Source organism: Lipotes vexillifer, unplaced genomic scaffold (genome assembly GCF_000442215.2).
Source record: "Lipotes vexillifer unplaced genomic scaffold, Lipotes_vexillifer_v1.1 scaffold230, whole genome shotgun sequence".
NCBI classification, from domain to species: Eukaryota; Metazoa; Chordata; class Mammalia; order Artiodactyla; family Lipotidae; genus Lipotes; species Lipotes vexillifer.
This window is the reverse complement of record NW_006775143.1, coordinates 7,752,955-7,775,788: the sequence shown is the minus strand read 5'-3', so window position 1 is coordinate 7,775,788 and position 22,834 is coordinate 7,752,955. Positions and strand designations below refer to the sequence as shown.

Genomic DNA, 22,834 nt, shown 5'->3' with positions numbered 1-22,834 from the left:
TGCTGAATGTTCAGCATACAGGAGGTAGTTAATATAATTCATTCATTCATTGAATAAACATTTTAAGAGTCCCTCCCAACTTTACAAGGTGTATGTTCCCAGAATATTGATGTATCTCTAATTGCCATCCTAATATTTAATCAGACATTAAATCCATTTGTAAAAATAGAACTCCAGAGTATCCCTTTGACTTCCCAGGAGTTTTCTGGAGAGGGCAATCCATGTGGCATTTCTGAACCACTGTCTGCTGACCAGTGAGGCAGAGAACCAGGTCATTGCCCTTTGTGATAATTAGAAGGGGCTCCTTGCCAAGTCTCAGCAGATGTATGAGAGCAGGGTGCAGACCAGCGGCACTAACTGGGGGATGTGCTGACTCCAGCAGGAAAGGGACCGGTCTCATCAGCCGCTGTATGGTTGCATTCCGGCATCAAGTTCAAGATATGGCTCAGCATGGTGCTACTTTCTCTCGTGGCCAGCTCTTGAGATGAAGAAGCAGAGATACCAAAGGTGGCAAGACAAGCTTACCTGGTGACTGAGTGCATTTTACTGAAGGGAAGACTGGCCATCAGCCCCATTTACTCTCCACATGCCCAAGAAAGAAGCCAAATAACTGGCTGGCACCCAGTCTCCACTCTCTGTGGCTGAATGAGCCTGCTTTATAAGGAATAGGTTTGCTTGTATTATAGGATGGAAGGCCATTTTCTATCCAGGTTCCAAGAAACTGCTGCAAGGACCATAATTGGCTGACAACCTCCAGCTGCTACACTTTGGGAGCCGCTGCAGCATCCATGCCTAAGCCACACTCTCCAGGGGCTTCTCTTAGCCAACAATTGATTCATTTTATTTATTTATTTCCATTGAAGTATAATTGATTTACAATGTTGTGTTAGTTTCAGATATACAGAAAAGTGATTCAGTTATACATACATACATATATTATATATTTTTTCAGATTCTTTTTCCTTATAGGTTATTTCAAAATATTGAGTATATTTCCCTGTGCTATACAGTAGGTCCTTGTTGTTTATCCATTGTATATATAATAGTTTGCATCTGTTAACCCCAAACTCCTATATTTATTTCTTCCCCACTTCCCCTTTGGTAACCATAAGTTTGTTTTCTGTGTCTGTTGGTCTATTTCTGTTTTGCATGTAAGTTCATGTGTATCATTTTTTAAATGTGGTTTATTTTTACAATGGAATATTACTCAGCCATCAAAAAGAATGAAATAATGCTTGCAGCAACCTGGATGGACCTAGAGATTATCATACTAAGTGAAGTAAGCCAGACAAAGACAAATATCGTAGGATATCGCTTATATGTGGAATCTAAGAAAAAAATGATAGAAATGAACTTATATGCAAAACAGAAATAGAGTGATTCATTTTAAACCAGCCCTCAGCCACACATTCTGGCTTTCCCTCAACAAAGCTTTGTCTCCCCTTAGTTTCGCACAGTACTGTTGTCACCTTCAGGCGCAGGTTGTGGTGGAATTTGAAGTAGGGGATAATTTCCTGGGGTCACTGGTCTAGAGGGTACAATTCCTGTTGGATTCAAAATGGGCACCATCAGTGCTTGTTCTGTACTTTAGGGGAAAGGGGAAGAGGATGGAGAGTGGTCACTCCCAAATCCTCCTCCTGGACATTTGAATAGAGGCCCCTTGAATCACTCACCTTGGACTTCCCTTTATTAACAGCTGGTGGTGATCCTGAGCTTAACTTCAGCTCATAAATCTATAGTCACCCAAATCTCTGAAACCCTGTGCTTTCCTTAGTGTTGCTTACGGGAACCACAGCCACTCTGTTCATCCTGCTGATTCCTAAATTTCACATAAAAAAAAAAAGTGCTCATCCTGCTGATGTCAAAGTTTCCCACGAAGTACGTAGCATTCGCAGGGTATTCTCAGAGCAGAAACCACACCAAATTTACATCTCTTCTATTAAAGTTACATCAGGATTATTTTGATTGCAATTTAAGGAATCAAATTCATATTAGCCAAGCAAAAAATAAAAAGGAATTGATTAATTTCAAAAACAAGGAAATCCGATGGATCATCCTGGCTTTGCACACTATTTCTTGTTAATGAAGCATGAAACCTCCAACAACCTTGGCTTTCCTGGTCCTCACAGGCAGTGATCTAAGAAAGAGGAGCTTATTTCGTATTAGGTCCAGTAAAATACCATGGAGACCTTGAGCCGTAAACCAGCTTGAGCCCTAAGCCCATTTCTGAAGCAATCACTATGGCTAGGTAGTAGGGCTGTTCTACACAGAAAATATTTGCAAAATATACAATGGACCAATGATATAAATTATTTACAACCAGAGTAGTTTTTAAAACTCCTATAAATTAATAAGAAAAAGAAAAATGACCTACGAGGAAAAATAGACAAAAGCCACAGAAGAGGAAAATGAATAACAAACACATGAAAAATTCTCATTACCAATAGTAAGAGTGGAATACATGTAAATTAAAACAACGACATACCGTTTTTATTCTACTTAAACGTAAAAATTCAAAGGTAAGTGTCGACGAGAGTATGGGGAAATGGATTCTCTCATACATTGTTGGGGCATATGGTTAAATATACCATCATACACCCACGATTTAGAAATCTGTGTAGCCAATAGAAATAATGAGGTAGTGCTGCACATTAACGTGGAAAAGTCTCCAAGACACATTGTTCCAGTGGGAAAAGGCAATTCGCATAGGAGAACATTTTGGAAGAATCTGCTGCAATTGACAGTCCATGCCTGCTGACTCTGTGGACTCATGAAGCCAAAGAATGAGGGAGATGCCAACACAAGCGGAAAAAAATCTTAAAACCATGTGGCAAGTGCAATGACAGAGAAGCCCAGAGGAGGTAAACCTAATGCAACTTTGGGAAGATGTGGGAGTTTGGGTCCAGGATGGCTCCCAGGAGGAGATGATGATCAAGCTGAGATAGGTATTAACTGGGTGGAGAGGAGGGGAAAGCATTCCAAGACGGGAGAACAGTAGGAACAATTCATGGAGGCAGGAAAGCTGTATACAGGGAACCAGGTTGCTAAATACTGAACTAGAGGCATGGATTGTAGCAGATGGGGCTAAACAGGTAGGCAGAGTCCAGCGAGCCTTCCTACGTCATATTAGATTTGAATATTTTTTTCTATGTGATGAAGAGCCACTGAAGACTTTTGAGTAGGGCAGGCGATCTGAAAAGAAATTAGAGGACAGTAGGATACAAGGCAGAGAGAACAGACAGGTTACCACTGTCATTCCAAGAAGATGAATGTCTGAAAGGGAGGTTGGGATAGGGTGAGACTAGCTGGAATCAAAGGAGGGGAGGAAATCAAGGAATATCGAGTTGGTGCAATCTGTAGGAATGGTTAACGGGATGGATGTGGGAGGGGGAAGTGAGAAATGGGGAGGAGTCATGATTAGACATGCCCAGGGCTCTGGGGTGAGTGCAGGAGGGATGGTGAGCTGACTCAGAAGACCAGGAAAACTATACCTCGGGGAATCCAGTGATGGTTGCAAAAGGCATCTGGTATTGTCCTTCTACCACTGTCTTAAAAGGGATTCTAAAGGGATTTTCTTTCCCTTGTTCCTCCAGCCCTACACTTGCGTTACTGGCCTAAGTGGATACTCACCAGCTGGCCGTGTCCATCATTACAGCCAAGTCTGAGAATTCCTGATTATACTTAGAGTCAGTGGAGCTGCTGACACAAACAGTCATTAGCAGACGACCCTTTTGGAACAAACTATGCTTTAAAATGTAAACTGTCGGGGGGGGGGGCATTTTCCTTGTGTTGTCCAGAAAGAACTTTCTGCTGCCTGAGCCTGGATTAATCATGAGAGAGCTTGTCAACATTCCACTGGTACATATTCTTACTTTGGTTGCCTTCAGCGGGACTGAGAAACTTCCAAAAGGTTGGTTTGAGCAATCTTGTCTTCTCTTGCCTTATCATAGTTCTGAGGTGCATGCGTGTGTTCCGATCATGACTGAGTCATATTATGGCACGCTTGGGTTTTACTTGGTGAAGCAGGGGTGCAGTATATGGAGAGGGAGAAAACTGTATAAATAAGCAATTGATTGATGGTCTCCATTCTACTGCTATCCCTCCTCTGCTTAAGTTCTGCAGTAAAAAGTTCAGCCATTCAGTGAATGTGGAGCCCTCACTTATGGGGGAAACATTAACAGGTAGACTGCAAGTTATCGAGGTCAGTTTGTTTATGTGTATGTCAAACTTCAGGGTGGTCTAAATGGATGATGAAAACCTTTTCACATCAGGTTTGCCGGGAATATAATCAACCACACTCCCAGACATCCTGAGTGTTTGCTTCTGAACAAAAATCATTTCCATTTTCAGTTTCAGCTTTGCAAAACTCTTAATCAATATTTTAGTTCCTCCCACATTGGAATTAGAGAAAGACGCACACAAGTGCCTATAAGATAAAAGCCTGAAGAACAATGGGTTCTCAATAACTTAGAGGCTGGAGCCATGATTTGGTTTGGCAAGAGACTGTGAAAGGTTTTTTTCAGAGCCTTTGGAATGTACCGGAAATAACACCACCTCAGGGGAAAGGAAAGCAACTTAAGAAACTGACAAACACCTGTTGCAGTAGCAAGAATGTCCACAGTTTCTGGCCAGCGTATTATGAAACTGAGACTAGGGTATTTCAAATCAGGAAGAAAGATAGGAAAATAGGTGACTTGTGAAGTGACTGGGGGCTTCATTGAAATCTTTTTACAAAGACACGAGAAAGCAGATTGAATGATATTACAGAGTTTTCAAATTAAATGTATTACAGTAGAGTAAAAAAGGTTCTGTGATTTATGACACACTCAAATGCATTATTTTCCCTCCATGTTACTTTACCAAAGAACTGAACAGGTTTGTATTGTATAGATAAGTGAAGGTAATAAAATATATTGTATGTAGATGGGAAACATAGCTTAGATTTTGTGGTTCATTAGAATTTCTGGAGCCACAAGGTCAAAATTCACATGCTAACAAGATACAGCTTCCTTCACAAACAGTCGGATTTCATAGACTTATGTTGTTTTGTTGCTTTCTTTTTCTATTTTACGTGAGTAGAACAGTATCTTCAAATGTATTTAAATGTCTAATTGTCAACTAATACTTTAAGGTAGCTCCAGATAAAAGAGAATCTAGATCTTTCCAAATAGCTAATAATAGCCAGAAAGACTTAACATTGGCTTCAGATTATTTTAATACTTCCTGATCATACAACGGATGTCCGGAAAGGCAGCACCTGGACGTCTGGACTTATGGATTGTTATAAATTTATTTGTGCTATTCTAAACCATGAAGTTACATAAAAATGACATGGTTAAATGCTAAAATTTACTGAAATCCAGTCTTACAAGGAGCAGGACAATTGATTTTCTGGTTCAAATTAGAATCTCGTGCACGAAGAAAAACCAAACCCAACCTCCTAATTTATATTCTAGAAAGAGAAGATTTGTAGCTTCCAAACTTTACAGGTGAAGCACACTGTTTATTTTGAAAACTTCAAAAATGGTGGCATAAATGTAACAAAGCCAAAACCCTGACTTCTAAATAAAATAGCCAGATTGTTACCCCAACCTTGTTTATTTGTTCATAATTTATTTTCTGCTTTAATTAGACTGTAAAATCAAAAAAATATTTTTGCCTAGCCTACTCAAAAAGAGAGTATTTGAGTATTATTGAAAAATGTAAATTAATATGGGTTTAACATCAGCCTTAGCCAAAACACCAGGCCTGGAAGAGCAAACATTCATTAACTACACTTACCAGTTCTGAGAATAAACATTATCATGAAAACACAATCCTTAAAATTTTAAATGTTGAAGTACATGGAATATATTGGTACAAAAAACCACATTAATATGTGATTATTTTAATACTATTGAAAGTAATGAAATTGTTCTACACAAAATATCTCTAGTTGTTTTCTCTAGTCTTGGCAGAAGGCAATAATGGGAAGAGGCTTTTTAGATGGTATACCTTTTTCCTAAGTCCTTTATTGTGAATGAATCAAGGCGTCTGCAGCATAATATATCACCAAATAAACTGACACAATTAAAATACTGCAAGAGTATTCCATGGGTTCTTTTCCAACCATCGGCATAGGATTTCCTCAGTAAAATTAATAACCAACTTTGTAGAATTAATAATGTATTGTTATAGTTTTAAGTTAATTGATATTCCTAATATTCAAAGACAAAGGGAAAAGTCACTATCTTTCTGAATCATTTCAACTAGTAATACTTTCAATCATGAGCTCAGTATCAAACCATAAGGAGGAAAATTTTATAAACTGTCATGTATGAAAATAGTCAACATTTCATTGAACGTTCGCCTTAACCACATTCTTCAATAATATTTAACACTTTATCAGGGAGTATTAAGTGTATAGTGGGATTTTCTGTAGGAGTATAGTAGTTCATGTAAGCAGCCCTGAATTTGTTAACATGCTATGCACAAAGAACCCCCGTCCAAATTCCAGTTTTAAAATGACCCCATAACTACCATACCTAGAAGTTCTTGAGTCTCAAGTGATTTAACTTGAGGTATATTTTAGTAACTTCTTCTAAATCATATGTCTACAGGGATAGAATTCACAAATTCGACATATGACTAAGTCAGATCAGGCACAGCTGTCATTGAAATCCAGGATACCAAGTCCTGGATGAATGTTTTATACTAACGTATAGTGAAAGAGTAACTCATTCCACGTTTGCGGAAACACAGTTGCTTTAAATATTATTGACCTTAAAGAACAGAAAAAGAGCAGAAATGGCAAGATTTCTACCATATTTTGAAAGGTGAAGTAGGCAACTTCTCAGTGAAATAGGACGTGAGATTATTGGGGGAAACTGACAAGTAAGGGATGACTAGAGGACCTGAAGGAAATGGTCCCATTCAGGAAGATGAGAGAAGTGGATCTGATAATGTAGAAGGACCATATGTCCATGCTGAGGACCCGCTGGGACTGGAGACTGCACGCCCATCATGGTCCTGATCTGCACTGTTGTTTCACTTTATCCAACAATACTTTATGAACATATGAGCAGTGAAGACAGCTGGTTGGACTAGTTCAAGATTGGTACTTTCCAGGGTCAGTGCAGCTAAAGGACTAGAGAGTAAGGGAGCTGAGATTATCTGGCAACATACCATGTCATCTAGCTCAAATAATGAAGAAAGTGAAACAAGGATATTGCAGGCCTGGAAGAGAATGTTACAATCGAGTTCCTTTTCTAGTCCCCAATGCCTTTCTGTGTGTCTTTAGGGAAAGCATGTAGTCACTGTAAGCCTCAGTTTTCTCCTAAAATGAAGGACCTACCAGTGCTCAACTTACAATGTTATGTACTATGCTAAGGATTGTCAATGACTGGTGGCGTGATCACTCCTGGGGAACAAGCACATTTTAGATGAGTCCCTATGAAATTATCTCTTAATCCCAAAGGAATGCCCCCCAGGAGAGGTCATTTCAGAAATTCTAACAGGCTGACCCAGAATTCCTACCTGCCTGTCCCCAGTGTCATTCCTGAAGGCAAGGACCAACAGTGTGTTCTGTGACAAAGAATTAATGATACGGTATTAATAAGTGAGATAACAATAGTTATTGAGATGATCAATGAACCTTACAAGTTCCAAAGACATCATAATAAAAAATAACTTATGTTTGATTACATCACCAGCAGAATAAATGTGTCAGTTTCTAAGATATGCCAAATGATGAGCAATACTGAACATCTCTTTCTTTGGGGGATTTGAAAAAATTCCGACACCAAAGTGTTTTGTCATACCGAAAAAACAATACTGTATTCATGATGTTAGAAAAGCATGAATATGTTCCAAGTCTGAGCCCTAATTATACCAGAACAGAAAGGAGCAAATACACCTGACTTCTTTGTTTATTCAGTCATTTGGTTATGTCAGTCAGCAGCTGGTCAATCAGAAGTTGGTATGTCAATGGCCATGTGCTAGAGCCCATAAAAGGGTAATATCATAACCTTCTCAGCAGCTAGTATTCAAGTTAAGTTACTCTTTGGGTACAGAAAAGCATTGTGTTTATTTTCATGTATTTGTTGTTCATGTGGTCCTTGGATTGAGGGAAGAAATAGTGTCCTAGTTTAAACAGGCCCTGGCTGAGATGAAAGCTGGATAGTAGAATGAAAGCAAACAGGAGACGGTCTGCTGAGTCAACAAATGTCATTAAATACAACTATGTGATTGTGCCAGTAAAAATCTGAAAGCAGATTTGTTTGGATAATTTTGGAATATGGGCAAAGTGGACTTAACTTACTATACTCTGCCTATAGGTATTGATATTGATGTCAATCATGTTTTTCCCCTTTCTGTAACTAGTACCACACTGAAGACATGGTATAGCTTAGAGTTAAAGGATAGATACTTTAAATCAAACTTAACTTTGAAGTTCAGTTCTATCACTTCCTGCTTTTGTTTTGTTTAGACAAGTTGTTGAACAATTCATCGCCTTCATTCCTCATCTGCCAATGGGAATAATAAAAGTATCTGCCTTTACGTGTGTTGTGATACATAAATGAGATCATGAATGAAAAGTATAATGCATGGCTGATAGCAGGTTTTTAATCAGTTTTAGATGCTAAAATTATTAAAAACAATCAAATCTCACATAAAACTGTCATGCCACTGAACATTAAGGGAAGCTGTTCTTAGTAAGAGTTCATGTATTTCTCCATGTCTAAGTTTATCAAGACATTCTAAGATTTACTTCTTTGATCTTAACTGATCTCAAGAGAGTTTGTGTTGTCTCGTTGGAAAGAATATTATGTCTGTTAACTCTGTCACTTCTGCATCTGCATGTTGAATGAGAAGAAACTAATGAATAAAGTTTGGAGTTTTGGGTAAAAATAATTCACGGCCATTAAGAATGATATTGAAAACACAAAATATACAAAAGTTTAAAAGAGAAAATCACCTACACTTCCAGGACTGTTAACATATTGATATATTTTCTTCCATTTTTTTCTACATATCCTAAAAAAAGATATCATAATAAGATCGTTTATGCAATTCTGCTCCCTGCCACTAAAGCATGAGCATATTTCATATCATCAATATCTTCAAAGTACCATTTGCAGTGACTGTGTAAATAGTATTCTGTTTAGATAACTAACAGTTGCTAATATATGTTGAACATTTGCCTCTCTGAGGAAAAAAAGGCCCTGATATGTTACATTTGTTGACTGCTGTAGTATAAATGCTCCAGTCACAGCCAATTTCCAGGTACCAACAAACACTGAGTTGGGAGGAGATGTATAGTAGCACACCTACAATTTCTACAGACATTAGATGTAAATAACCACAAGAACATAGATAATAGTAAAATATAGAAAAATAATTAGTAAGTGATAAATGTTGAGTATTATTACTTTGTTTTTAACACAATTTATCTAATCAAATTGATATAATTTAGTTTCTAATTAATGGCTCTATTCCATTATCTTGTTAAATTTCTGAAAAATTAACACTTGACTCTTACAAGCCAGTACAAGCCAGCTCCAGTAGACCACAGCTAGAAGACAAAGCTGTGTGCCTAACTCTTCCTCCACTTTCACACAATTAGTACAATTTAGTACAATTAATCTATTTTTGTGCAGTGAAATTCATCTATATGCCTTTCCATTTGGGGATTATTTCCTTGGGATAGACTCCTAGAAGTATTATTGGTAATTTGCAGGTAATACAGAAACCAGGAGAACAACTGAATAGTTCAGGTTTCTGTCTCTAAATTATAGGAATCAAATAACACAGAGTGTTCCATATGGACCAAGGACAATGTTAAATGCATTATGTATATTCACTTACTTAATCCTCATGACAAGCCTATGCGGTGGTTTTATTATCTCCGTCTACAGCTGAAGATGCCAAGGCAACTAGTTAAGTGAGTGGGAAGTAAGTGATGGAGCAGGGATTTGAATTCAAGTCCTGTGCTAGAACCTCTTACCGTCTAGTTCCTCAACAGGCTTTCTTTTTAAACAATGAAAGCATTCAATACTATCAGTTAACCTTTGGGCCCATCATTACCTGCATCCCATGACCTTACTATAATATTTTTTGTTTTTTAATCTCTCAATATCTATGTGATTATGCAATTGATTGCTTATTTCATTCATTAGTTGTTTAGAAAAATCTGCTTTCTTTCTTAAGAGACTGACTTTCTCAAACTTTGTTATCAATTACAAACTTGCTTCCACTGCATTGGAAAATTAACATTTCTGTGGCCTTCTGATTTATGTCCTATAATTTTTATATACATATATTAATTTATATATATTAATTTTATATATTTTAAAATATATAGTATTTTCCTGTAATACTTTGCTGTAAGGTATGGCAAAACAAAAATACAAAATTACACATAATGCTCACAACTAGGAGGTAAATGATTACAACATTTTGCTACTCATTCATTTTTCCTCTCTCATGTGTGTGTGTGTGTGTGTGTGTGTGTGTGTGTGTGTGTGTGTGTAATTTTCTTTAAAAATTTAGTAGCCTATTACTTCATTGTAATATCTTCTGGTAATATTAGTTTTAGTTTGGGCTTTGTTTGAGTCTATATTTTTAAATAATTAAGCTTCATGATTGTTGTATCTTCCTGATGGATTGTTCCTTTTATCATTAAGTAGTATTTCTCTTCATTCTTCAGAGGCTTACTTATCACCTTATATTCCATTTTTTCTTATATTAGTACTTTATTGCTTTATCACTTTGTTTTGTTTACTTTGTATATATTTTCCATTCTCTTTATATCCAATGTTTCTGTTTTATTTAGGCATGTCTTTTGTGTTTTTTAATCCTGTATGATAGTGTCTGTCTTTCCATAGATCAGTTTATACCATGGGTGTTTACTGTGATTTCTGATATATTTGGCCATGTTTCTTCCACATCAATTTGTGTCTTCTGTTAACTATACCTTTTCTTGGCTTATTTATCCTCCTTTTCTGCTGCTTCATCATTTTTTTTTTACTTGATACAGTTCTAGTCTCTTTTTTCTTCTGCTAGTCTGGAAGTTTTGGTTTTTAATCTATTTAGTGGTAAGCATTAGTGAAATTTTAACAATATGTCTCTAACCATATATTTTCTCCCCATGTTTAGAGTTATTCAGTGTTTCTGTCATCTTCCTGCTTTTACAGTAAAGAACTTAGAATGTTTTAACAATCTGCTAAACGTCTTTCCTAAACTTTCATCTTATAATTGTTTGTCTAGAATTCTAGTTCCACTCTTTTTTTAAACACAAAAATTATTGAGTTTAGGGCTTCCCTGGTGGCGCAGTGGTTGGGAGTCCACCTGCCGATGCGGGGGACACGGGTTCGTGCACTGGTTCGGGAGGATCCCGCGCGCCGTGGAGCGGCTGGGCCCGTGGGCCATGGCCGCTGGGCCTGCGCGTCCGGAGCCTGTGCTCCGCAGTGGGAGAGGCCACAACAGTGAGGGGCCTGCGTACTGCAAAAAAAAAAAAACAAAAAAAAACAAAAAAAAAAAGAAAAAGAAAAAAAAAATTATTGAGTTTAAAAAATATATATTCCACAGTGTCTAAAATTGCAATTATATTTTACCACCATCTATGCTAACTACAGTTTCTCATCCCTGGCCCCCTTCTTTTGGGTACAAGTTATTTCTTATGGAGTTTATATACTTTTAGTAACTGTTTCAGAGAAGGTCTCAGTGGTAAATATTTGTCTGTGTATTTACTTTGTCTTCATTTAAAAAAATATGATTATCTAAGCTGGCTATAGAATTCCAGGCTAACAGTTTTTTTTTTCTCAGCCTTTTAAAAAAACTAGTCCATTGCCTTTTGGTATCAATTGTTGCCAAATAATATCAGGTTAGCCTAATTGGCATTCTTCTTAAGGTGATTGATCTTTTCTTTCTAGTAAGGTTTAAGATTTTCTTTATCTTAAATTTTCTACAGTTTTAATCCAGTGTATCTAAGAATACATTTATTTTTCTTTATCTGGCTTGATGCTTAGTGGAAACTTTCAATGTGAATATTTCTGCTTTTTTTCACTTTTGAAAAATGATCAGTGATTTATCCCTTTACATATTACTTCTGTGCCATTTCTTCTATTTTACGTTTTTTGGAACTTCTGTTAGAAGTTTATTAGTGCCTGTCTGTTTTTATGTCTCTTAACTATTCTTTAATACTTTTAATTTCTTTATTTCTTTGTACAGCATTCTGTATATATTAATGGTCATTTTAGTGCAAAGTTGGGAAAAGGGGGGCCTTGCTGCCTAGATATAAAATCTAAAAGACGTGATTTCACCTAAAAATTCTGCCCTCTTCTTTCACCTACTTTCTCTCAACCTTTTAAAAAATTTATGCCTTTTATAAAGGCCTCAGTAACAGAGTTTGGTTCATTTAAACAACACATTAGTCAGTGTGCTAGCCCTCCAGATAGAGAGAGGTCTGAGACATGGTCCCTGACCCAAAGCTTAAGGTTTTTATAACTGAGTGTGGGACAAAGACATAAACAAATCATTCTAATAGCATCTGTGTGGCAAGTGCTATGAGTGACATATATAGGATGAAACAAGGTTAAAGAAAAGGGTATTTGGTTCTATCTAGGAAGTCAGGGAGATTGAGAGGAGATGATGCTTAAACTGGACCTTAAGAAAAGAATAACACTTACGAAAGAGATATGGGCTAAGTGGACACTCCCAACCACCATTTCCCTTACTCTCAGCCAATGAGTTTGCCTCTGAGTTTACTGAAAAAATAAGTTTCATTTAGATACGGTATGCATTAATTTTTTTTTTTTTTTTTTTTTTTCAGTACGCGGGCCTCTCACTGTTGTGGCCTCTCCCGTTGCGGAGCACAGGCTCCGGACCCGCAGGCTCAGCGGCCATGGCTCACGGGCCCAGCCGCTCCGCGGCATGTGGGATCTTCCCGGACCGGGGCACGAACCCGTGTCCCCTGCATCGGCAGGCGGACTCTCAACCACTGCGCCACCAGGGAAGCCCTGGATGCATTTTTTAATGGCCAACGTGCCAGTTTTTTCTTCTTGTTTTATGGGGCTGTCACCCCCTACCCTGCATCTAAAATATTGCTCACACTACTTACTTGGCTTTCCTAGGCACCTTGCATTTTAACTAAAATGACCATATAATTTACTGTCCAAACTCAGGTATTTTTGGAGTATGGGGGTACTATTAACAATTATGCCAGGATAGCAGGCATAACTGATTATTATAGCTGATCATTTTATGTATCTATCCTACCTTATCATCTAGATTGTGGACTCTTACCAGGCAGAGATGTGCTTTACACATCTTTTTGCTTCTAGTCAACGCAGTGCCTGCTCCATGAAAAATCGTAAATAAATCTTTGATAAATAATAATAACAAAGCAGTGATGATGATAATTATTTTAAATCAGATTATACAATGGGGTAGATTTTCAGACTCACCCAAATACAGGTGCCGGCACTTTCTCACACCATCAAGCCCTTGAGGTGACCAGGACCTCACCCCTTTGTTTTGGTGGGATTCACAGATTTGTAAGTTGAAGTGGGGTGCATCCCTTTACCAACACATTCTCATCCTTCTTAACTTCTCTTTCCTCCCCAATTCTTCTAAGCCAGGTGACTCTCATTTCATGGAGGTGGGAGGAGACAGGGACCATGTTTATGGCCTCTCTTCCTTTTGTCTTTCTTTTTGTAACACACACACACACACACACACACACACACACACACACACACCAAGCAGAAACAAACAAACAAAACCCCCAGCTTTATTGAGATGTAATTCACATACCAGTCTCTTTGGGTAAAGTATACGGTTCATAGAGCTGTGCATTCATCATCATAATCGATTTTAGAACATTCTTATTACACCTATTTGAAATCCTGCATTCCTTAGCCATAGATTACTCCCTAATCCCTCCATCCTCTTCCCAATTCCTAGACAATCACTCATGTATTTTCTGTCTCTACAGATAATGAATATTCTGGATATTTTATATAAATGAAATTGTACAGTATGTCGTTCTTGTGACTGGCTTCTTTCACTTAGTTTATTGTTTCCAAGTTTCATCCATGTTGTAGCATGTATCAGTACTTTGTTTCTTCTTATTGTCAAATAATATTTCGTTGAATGGATATACCACATTTGTTTATCCATTAATCTGTTGGCAGGCACTTGGGTTGCTCCACCTTTTGGCTACTCTGAGTAATGTTGCTTTGAACGTGGGTGTACCAATATCTATCTGAGTCTCTGCTTTCAGTTCTTTTGGGCATATATCCAGAAGTGGAATTGCTGGATCATATATTAATTCTATGCTTATCTGAGGAACCACCATCTTGTTTTCCACAGTGGCTGTGCCATTTTACATTCCCACCAACAATGCACAAAGGTTCTAATTTTTCCACATCCTTGCCAGTATTTGTTGTTATATTTCATCTTTATTATAACCATTCTAGTGTGTGTAAACTAGTATCTTACTGAGGTTTTGGTTTGCATTTCCTTAATAGCTAATGATGTTGAGCATCTTTTTACATGCTTGTTGTCCATCCGTATATATTCTTTGGAGACAGGTCAGTTCAGATCCTTTGCTCATTTGTTGTTTGGGCTGTCTTTTTATTATTGAGTCTTTTTCTAATCTACTCATAATGCAGATGTGAATTCTTTATAAATCTGATGAATCTTCACCTTCAAAGCCTCTCATTTACAGGAGCCCCCTTCTAAGACCTCTGGTGGTTTCTAGCAATGTGTTCTTATAAACATATGTTTTAACAAAATTTGGGGAAAATTGTTTTTAAACGGGAATTGTTAAGACTGCTTTCTCTTTTCACTTTGACTTCCCTTCAGTGACACTTCCCTTCAAGTTGATTGGTGTTAGGGAGGCAACAGACATTTTGTATCAATAATTTTACATATTTTTTCTTAAAAAGGACACCTAAATTATATAACTTTGGACTTCACAAAACCTGGATCTGCCTCAACCCATATATAATAAATCTAAGTCTGACTCTCCTGAGAGCCTTCTCTTTTGATTCTCAAATGCCTACTTTAGAAGTAGCAACAAAATCCTCTACACAAAATTTTTCCTTCCTTTTGGCAAATTTCTACTATGGGGAAATGGCATTCTCATTCAGGTATGTGGTGGCCTCTGACTACTTACAGAAGAGTTAGTAAGCAGTACTGTAGAACGCTCTCGTTTGATTTCTCCTCTCCTTTCAGCCCCTGTCATCACCACTCCTCTTGAAACAGTGGATGCCTTAGTTGAAGAAGTGGCTACTTTCATGTGTGCAGTGGAATCCTATCCTCAGCCTGAAATTTCCTGGACCAGAAATAAAATTCTCATTAAGTAAGTATTCTGCCTTTTTCCAGCAAGAATGCCCAAGGCTGCCTTGTGATTTATCTTTGTCATAAATGTAATCACAGCTCTGGCAGTACTAAAGTTCACCTTCTAGAATACGTAAAATGCATATTTCCTCATTTTATAAATGTAAGATCTGAACTTCAGTGAGGTTGAGAGAATTGCCCAACATAAAGTGATTTAACTGATATGGGGAAGTCAGGGTTATTTCATGGATCCCAGGTTAGGACCTAGAAGAAATTTCACAGTAATTAGGAAACACCATGATATCCTGATTCTGGGGGTACATGTTCCAGGACACTCTGGGGAGTTAATAGGGACCAGCCTCATTTCCTGTACTTCTAATATCCTAATCACGTGATGCATGTGGTCTAGGAATCTGACCTCTAGGTGACCGTGACTTTTTCTTTTGAAAGTCAGAAAGGACTCTTGATGGATATAGTGAGGTAGCCTCTCAAACAGATAAAATTTCTACTTGGCACATAAAGGTTAGGCTATCCTTTCCCCATTACAATAGCTATCTGATCAAAAATACTCTAAAAATCTGTAACAAATGTAAACACTGGCTTTCTAGAAGGCCACATAGCTTGCCTTAGGACTAGAGCATTTAACTCCTCCACAAACTGGAACTTGAACTGCACATCCATGAACTTGGATGGGGAAAAATTACATCTTTGTTTTCACTAAGCTCCAACTGAAATTTATCATTTCCTTCTATTACATATGTTGTAATGTGGGAAACTACCCTGGGCTGCAGAAGCCTTCAAGTACTCTACCAGGCAAGCTATCCCAGAAGTCCTCACAGACCAAATTAAGATGCTTGAAATACAGTTTATTAAATCAATTTAAAATACATAGATAGAGAAAGGAATGGAAACTACCAGAGGGTTTCTATAGGTGTGCACTCTATTCGTGATGTTTCTGTTTGGCTGAAGGCTTCCCTAAGCCGTGTGGCTGACAGGGTCTTGGTGCTCTGGCCTGTTGTGCTGAGTTCAGGACATTGGACCACCAGAGACCTCCAGGCCCCATGTAATGTCAATTGGCGAGAGGTCTCCCAGAGATCTCTGTCTCAATGCTAAGACCCAGCTCCACCCAATGGCCAGCAAGCTCCAGTCTGGATACCCCATGCCAAACAACTAGCAAGACAGGAACACAAGCACACCCATTAGCAGGGAGGCTGCCTAAAATCACACTAAGTTAACAACACCCCAAAACACACCACTGGACGCAGCCCTGCCCAACAGAAAGACAAGATCGAGCCCCATCCACCCGAACACAGGCACCAGTCCCCTCCAACAGGAAGCCTACAGAAGTCACTGAACCAACCTTACCGACTGGAGGCAGACACCAAAAGCAACGGGAGCTACGAAACTGCAGCCTGTGAAAAGGAAACCCCAAACACAGTAAGTTAGGCAAAATGCGAAGACAGAGAAATATGCAGCAGATGAAGAAGCAAGGTAGAAACCCACCAGACCAAACAAATGAAGAGGAAATAGGCAGTCTGCCTGAAAAAGAATTCAGAGTAATGATAGTAAAGATGATCCAAAATCCTGGAAATAGAATGGAGAAAATACAAGAAACATTTAACAAGGAACTAGAAGTACTAAAGAGCAAACAAACAGTGATGAACAACACAATAAATGAAATTAAAAATTCTCTAGAAGGAATCAATAGCAGAATAACTGAGGCAGAAGGACGGATAAGTGACCTGGCAGATAAAATAGTGGAAATAACTACTGCAGAGCAAAATAAAGAAAAAACGAACAAAAAGAACTGAGGACAGTCTCAGAGACCTCTGGGACAACATTAAATGCTCCAACATTCAAATGATAGGGTCCCAGAAGAAGAAGAGAAAAAGAAAGGGTCTGAGAAAATATTTTAAGAGATTATAGTTGAAAACTTCCCTAACATGGGAAAGGAAATAGTCAATCAAGTCCAGGAAGCACAGAGAGTCCCATACAGGGTAAATCCAAGAAGAAACACATCAAGACACATATTAATCAAACTATCAAAAATTAAATACAAAGAAAAAATATTAAAAGCAGCAAGGGAAAAGCAACAAATAACATAAAGGGAATACGCATAACGTTAACAGCAGACCCTTCAGCAGAAACTCTGCAAGCCAGAAGGGAGTGGCAGGACATATTTAAAGTGATGACAGGGAAAAACCTACAACCAAGATTACTCTACCCAGCAAGGATCTCATTCAGATTCGACAGAGAAATTAAAACCTTTACAGACAAGTAAAAGCTAAGAGAATTCAGCACCAGCAAACCAGCTTTACAGCACATGCTAAAGGAACTTCTCTAGGCAGGAAACACCAGAGAAGGGAAAGACCTAGAAAAACAAACCCAAAACAGTTAAGAAAATGGTAATAGGAACATATATATTGATAATTACCTTAAATATAAATGGATTAAATGCTCCAACCAAAAAACAAAGACTGGCTGAATGGATACAAAAACAAGACCCATTATGTGCTGTCTACAAGAGACACATTTCATACCTAGGGGCACATACAGACTGAAAGTGAGAGGATGGAAAAAGATTTTCCATGCAAATGCCAATCAAAAGAAAGCTGGAGTAGCAAGTCTCATATAAGACAATACAGACTTTAAAACAAAGACTTTTACAAGAGAAAAGAAGGACACTACAGAATGATCAAGGCATCAATCCAAGAAGATATAACAATGGTAAATATGTATGCACACAACATAGGAGCACCTCAATACATAAGGCTAATGCTAACAGCCATAAAAGGGGAAATCAACAGTAACACAATCATAGTAGGGGACTTTAACACCCCACTTTCACCAATGGACAGATAATCCAAAATGAAAATGAATAAGGAAACACACACTTTAAATGACACATTAAATAAGAGGGACTTAATTGATTTTTATAGACATTCCATCCAAAAACAACAGAATAGACTTTCTTCTCAAGTGCTCATGGAACATTCTCCAGGATTGACCATATATCTTGGGTCACAAATCAAGGCTTGGTAAATTTAAGAAAACTGAAACCGTATCAAGTATCTTTTCTGACCACAATGCTATGAGACTAGATATCATTCACAGGAAAAAAACTGTAAAAAATACAAACACATGGAGGCTAAACAATATGCTACTAAATAACCAAGAGATCACTGAAGAAATCAAAGAGGAAATCAAAAAATACCTAGAAACAAATGACAATCCAAAACTTACGGGATGCAGCAAAAGCAGTTCTAAGAGGGACGTTTATAGCAATACAATCCTACCTCGAGAAACTAGAAACATCTCAAATAAACAACCTCACCTTACACCTAAAGCAAATAGAGAAAGAAGAACAAAAAATCCCCAAAGTTAACAAAAGGAAAGAAATCATAAAGATAAGACCAGAAATAAATGAAAAAGAAATGAAGGAAACAACAGCAAAGGTCAATAAAACTAAAAGCTGGTTCTTTGAAAAGATAAACAAAATTGATAAACCACTAGCCGGATTCATCAAGAAAAAAAAGGGAGAAGACTCAAATCAACACAATTAGAAATAAAAAAGGAGAAGTAACAACTGACACTGCAGAAATACAAAGGATCATGAGAGATTACTACAAGCAACTATATGCCAATAAAATGGAAAACCCAGAAGAAATGGACAAATTCTTAGCAAAGCACAACCTTCCAATACTGAACCAGGAAGAAACAGAAAATATAAAAAGACCAATCACAAGCACTGAAATTGAAACTGTGATTACAAATCTTCCAACACACAAAAGCCCAGGACCAGATGGCTTCAGAGGCGAATTCTATCAAACATTTAGAGAAGAGCTAACACCTATCCTTCTCAAACTCTTCCAAAATATAGCAGAGGGAGGAACACTCCCAAACTCATTCTAAGAGGCCACCCTCACCCTAATACCAAAACCAGACAAAGATGTCACAAAAAAAGAAAACTACAGGCCAATATCACTGATGAACATAGATGCAAAAATCCTCAACAAAACACTAGCAAACAGAATCCAAGATCACATTAAAAGGATCATACACCATGATCAAGTGGGGTTTATCCCAGGAATGCAAGGATTCTTCAATATACGCAAATCAAGCAATGTGATCCACCATATTAACAAACTGAAGGATAAAAACCATATGATCATCTCAATAGATGCAGAAGAAGCTTTTGACAAAACTCAACACCCATTTATGATAAAAAACCCTCCAGAACGTAGGCATAGAGGGAACCTACCTCAGCCTAATAAAGGCCATATATGACAAGCCCACAGCCAACATCATTCTCAGTGGTGAAAAACTGAAACCATTTCCTCTAAGATCAGGAACAAGACAAGGTTTCCCACTCTCACCACTGTTATTCAACATAGTTTTGGAAGTTTTAGCCACAGCAATCAGAAGAAAAAGAAATAAAAGGAATCCACATCGGAAAAGAAGTAGAGCTGTCACTGTTTACAGATGACATGATACTATACAGAGAGAATCCTAAAGATGCTACCAGAATAATCAATGAATTTGGTAAAGTAGCAGGATACAAAATTAACGCACAGAAATCCCTTGCATTCCTATACACTAATGATGAAAATATGAAAGAGAAATTAAAGAAACACTCCCATTTACCACTGCAGCAAAAAGAATAAAATACCTAGGAATAAACCTACCTAAGGAGACAAAAGACCTGTATGCAGAAAACTATAAAACACTGATGAAAGAAATTAAAGATGATACAAAAAGATGGAGAGATATACCACGTTTTTGGATTGGAGGAATCAGCATTGTGAAAATGACTATGCTACCCAAAGCAATCTACAGATCCAATGCAATCTCTGTCAAACTACCAATGGCATTTTTCACAGAACTAGAACAAAAAATTTCACAATTTGTATGGAAACACAAAAGACCCCGAATAGCCAAAGCAATCTTGAGAAAGAAAAATGGAGCTGGAGGAATCAGGCTCCCTGACTTCAGACTATACTACAGAGCTACAGTAATCAAGACAGTATGGTACTGGCACAAAAACAGAAATATAGATCAATGGAACAGGATAGAAAGCCCAGAGATAAACCCATGCACATATGGTCACCTTATCTTTGATAAAAGAAGGAAGAATATACACTGGAGAAAAGACAGCCTCTTCAATAAGGGGTGCTGGGAAAACTGGACAGCTACATGTAAAAGAATGAAATTAGAACACTCCCTAACACCATGCACAAAAATAAACTCAAAATGGATTGAAGACCTAAATGTAAGGCCAGACACTATCAAATTCTTAGAGGAAAACATAGGCAGAACACTCTGACATAAATCACAGCAAGAACATTTTTACCCACCTCCTTGAGAAATGGAAATAAAAACAAAAATAAACAAATGGGACCTAATGAAACTTAAAAGCTTTTGCACAGCAAAGGAAACCATAAACAAGATGAAAAGACAACCTTCAGAATGGTAGAAAATATTTGCAAATGAAGCAACTGACAAAGGATTAATCTCCAAAATATACAAACAGCTCATGCAACTCAGTATCAATAAAACAAACAACCCTATCCAAAAATGGGCAGAAGACCTAAATAGACATTTCTCCAAAGAAGATATACAGATTGCCAACAAACACATGAAAGGATGCTCAACATCACTAATCATCAGAGAAATGCAAACCAAAATTACAATGAGTGGCTTCCCTGGTGGCGCAGTGGTTGAGAGTCCACCTGCCGATGCAGGGGACACGGGTTTGTGCCCCAGTCCTGGAAGATCCCACATGCCGCAGAGCGGCTAGGCCCGTGAGCCATGGCCGCTGAGCCTGCGCGTCCAGAGCCTGTGCTCCGCAACGGGAGAGGCCCGCGTACCGCACAAAAACAAAAAACAAAAAAAACTACAGTGAGGTATCACCTCACACTAGTCAGAATGGCCATCATCAAAAAATCTACAAACAATAAATGCTGGGGAGGGTGTGGAGAAAAGGCAACCCTCTTGCACTGTTGTTGGGAATGTAAATTGATACAGACACTATGGAGAACAGTATGGAGGTTCCTTATAAAACTAAAAACAGATCTACCATATGACCCAGCAACCCCACTTCTGGGTATATACCCTGAGAAAACCATAATTCAAAAAGAGTCATGTACCACAATGTTCATTGCAGCACTATTTACAATAGCCAGGACATGGAAGCAACCTAGGTGTCCATCAACAGATGAATGGATAAAGAAGATGTGGCACATATATACAATGGAATATTACTCAGCCATAAAAAGAAATGAAATTGAGTTATTTGTAGTGAGGTGGATGGACCTAGCATCTGTCATAGAGAGTGAAGTAAGTCAGGAAGAGAAAAACAAATACCATATGCTAACATATATATATGGAATCTAAAAAAGAAAAAGAAAAAGGATTCTGATGAACCTAGGGAAAGGACAGGAATAAAGACACAGATGTAGAGAATGGACTTGAGGACATGGCGAGGGGGAAGGGTAAGCTGGGATGAAGTGAGAGAGTGGTATTGACATATATACACCACCAAATGTAAAATAGGTAGCTAGTGGGAAGCAACTGCATCACACGGGGAGATCAGCTCGCTGCTTTGTGACCACCTAGAGGGGTGGGATAGGGAGGGTGGGAGGGAGATGCAAGAGGGAGGGGATATGGGGATATATGTATACGTATAGCTGATTCACTTTGTTGTACAGCAGAAACTAACAAAACATTGCAAAGCAATTTTACTCCAATAAAGATGTTAATAAAATACATAGATAGAAACAAGGGGAAAGAAATAGGGCAAGTTAATATACTTAGGAATCTTGGTTTACTTAATGTTTATATGTCCAGTCTCTCTTCCCTGTGCCTCAGATGTCCCCACTGTGGTGTTCTTACAAGAAACAGAGTTGAGGTTGAGCAAGGGCCCACAGGTGGAGGGTTCCTGAAGCCAGTGATATATATATTAGCCCTGTTGGAGGGATGCAGGGATAAATATACCTGGCCGGAGCTTGCCAATTAGCCTGCTCAACAGCCATGCATTTTAACTGTGTTTCCTGGATACAGCTCATGGGACCATAATGGGGCCATACTGCATATCACCAGTGTGTGGTTGTTTTCAAGGTGACAAAGTTGTCAGTCTAGAGGTGGCAGAATTATGAACTTGTCTTTCCATCTCTTCCTACCATAAATAATGCTCTTCTTTGTTCCATCATATTTTTAATTTATTCCATATATGTTTAGTAGGTTGCAATTTTATTTACTACCTATATTCAACACAATTTATCAATTCTGCCTATATTTCATGAGTCAGTAGCTTACTTTTTATCTCTACTTACAAGTCATTTTACCAATATCTCATAAGTTATTAGCTTTACAATTTATATGCTTAACACTTCTTATGAGTTTTATCCATCTTATGTCTTTGTCTTCTGTAATAAAATTGACTATTCCTAAACAATACAGGAAAACCTCATTTAATATACATCATGAATAACAGTGGTAATAAAGTACCTGT

At 37.9% G+C, this 22,834-nt stretch overlaps 1 protein-coding gene across 6 annotated transcripts in view; it reads left to right on the top strand.

Annotated features, from left to right (window-relative positions):
* The first annotated feature begins 3,690 nt into the window (after positions 1-3,690).
* The window catches only part of MUSK (muscle associated receptor tyrosine kinase), a 95,240-nt gene continuing 76,096 nt past the window's right edge, over positions 3,691-22,834 (top strand). For 3 of the 6 annotated variants that reach the window (XM_007449781.1, XM_007449784.1, XM_007449783.1), the window contains exons 1-2: positions 3,691-3,910; positions 15,220-15,346. In XM_007449781.1, the coding sequence (XP_007449843.1) occupies positions 3,832-3,910; positions 15,220-15,346 (206 nt within the window). In that variant the 5' untranslated portion in view covers positions 3,691-3,831. The remainder of the gene's footprint in view (positions 3,911-15,219; positions 15,347-22,834) is intronic. The other 3 variants (XM_007449782.1, XM_007449780.1, XM_007449779.1) reach the window with 1 other exon arrangement.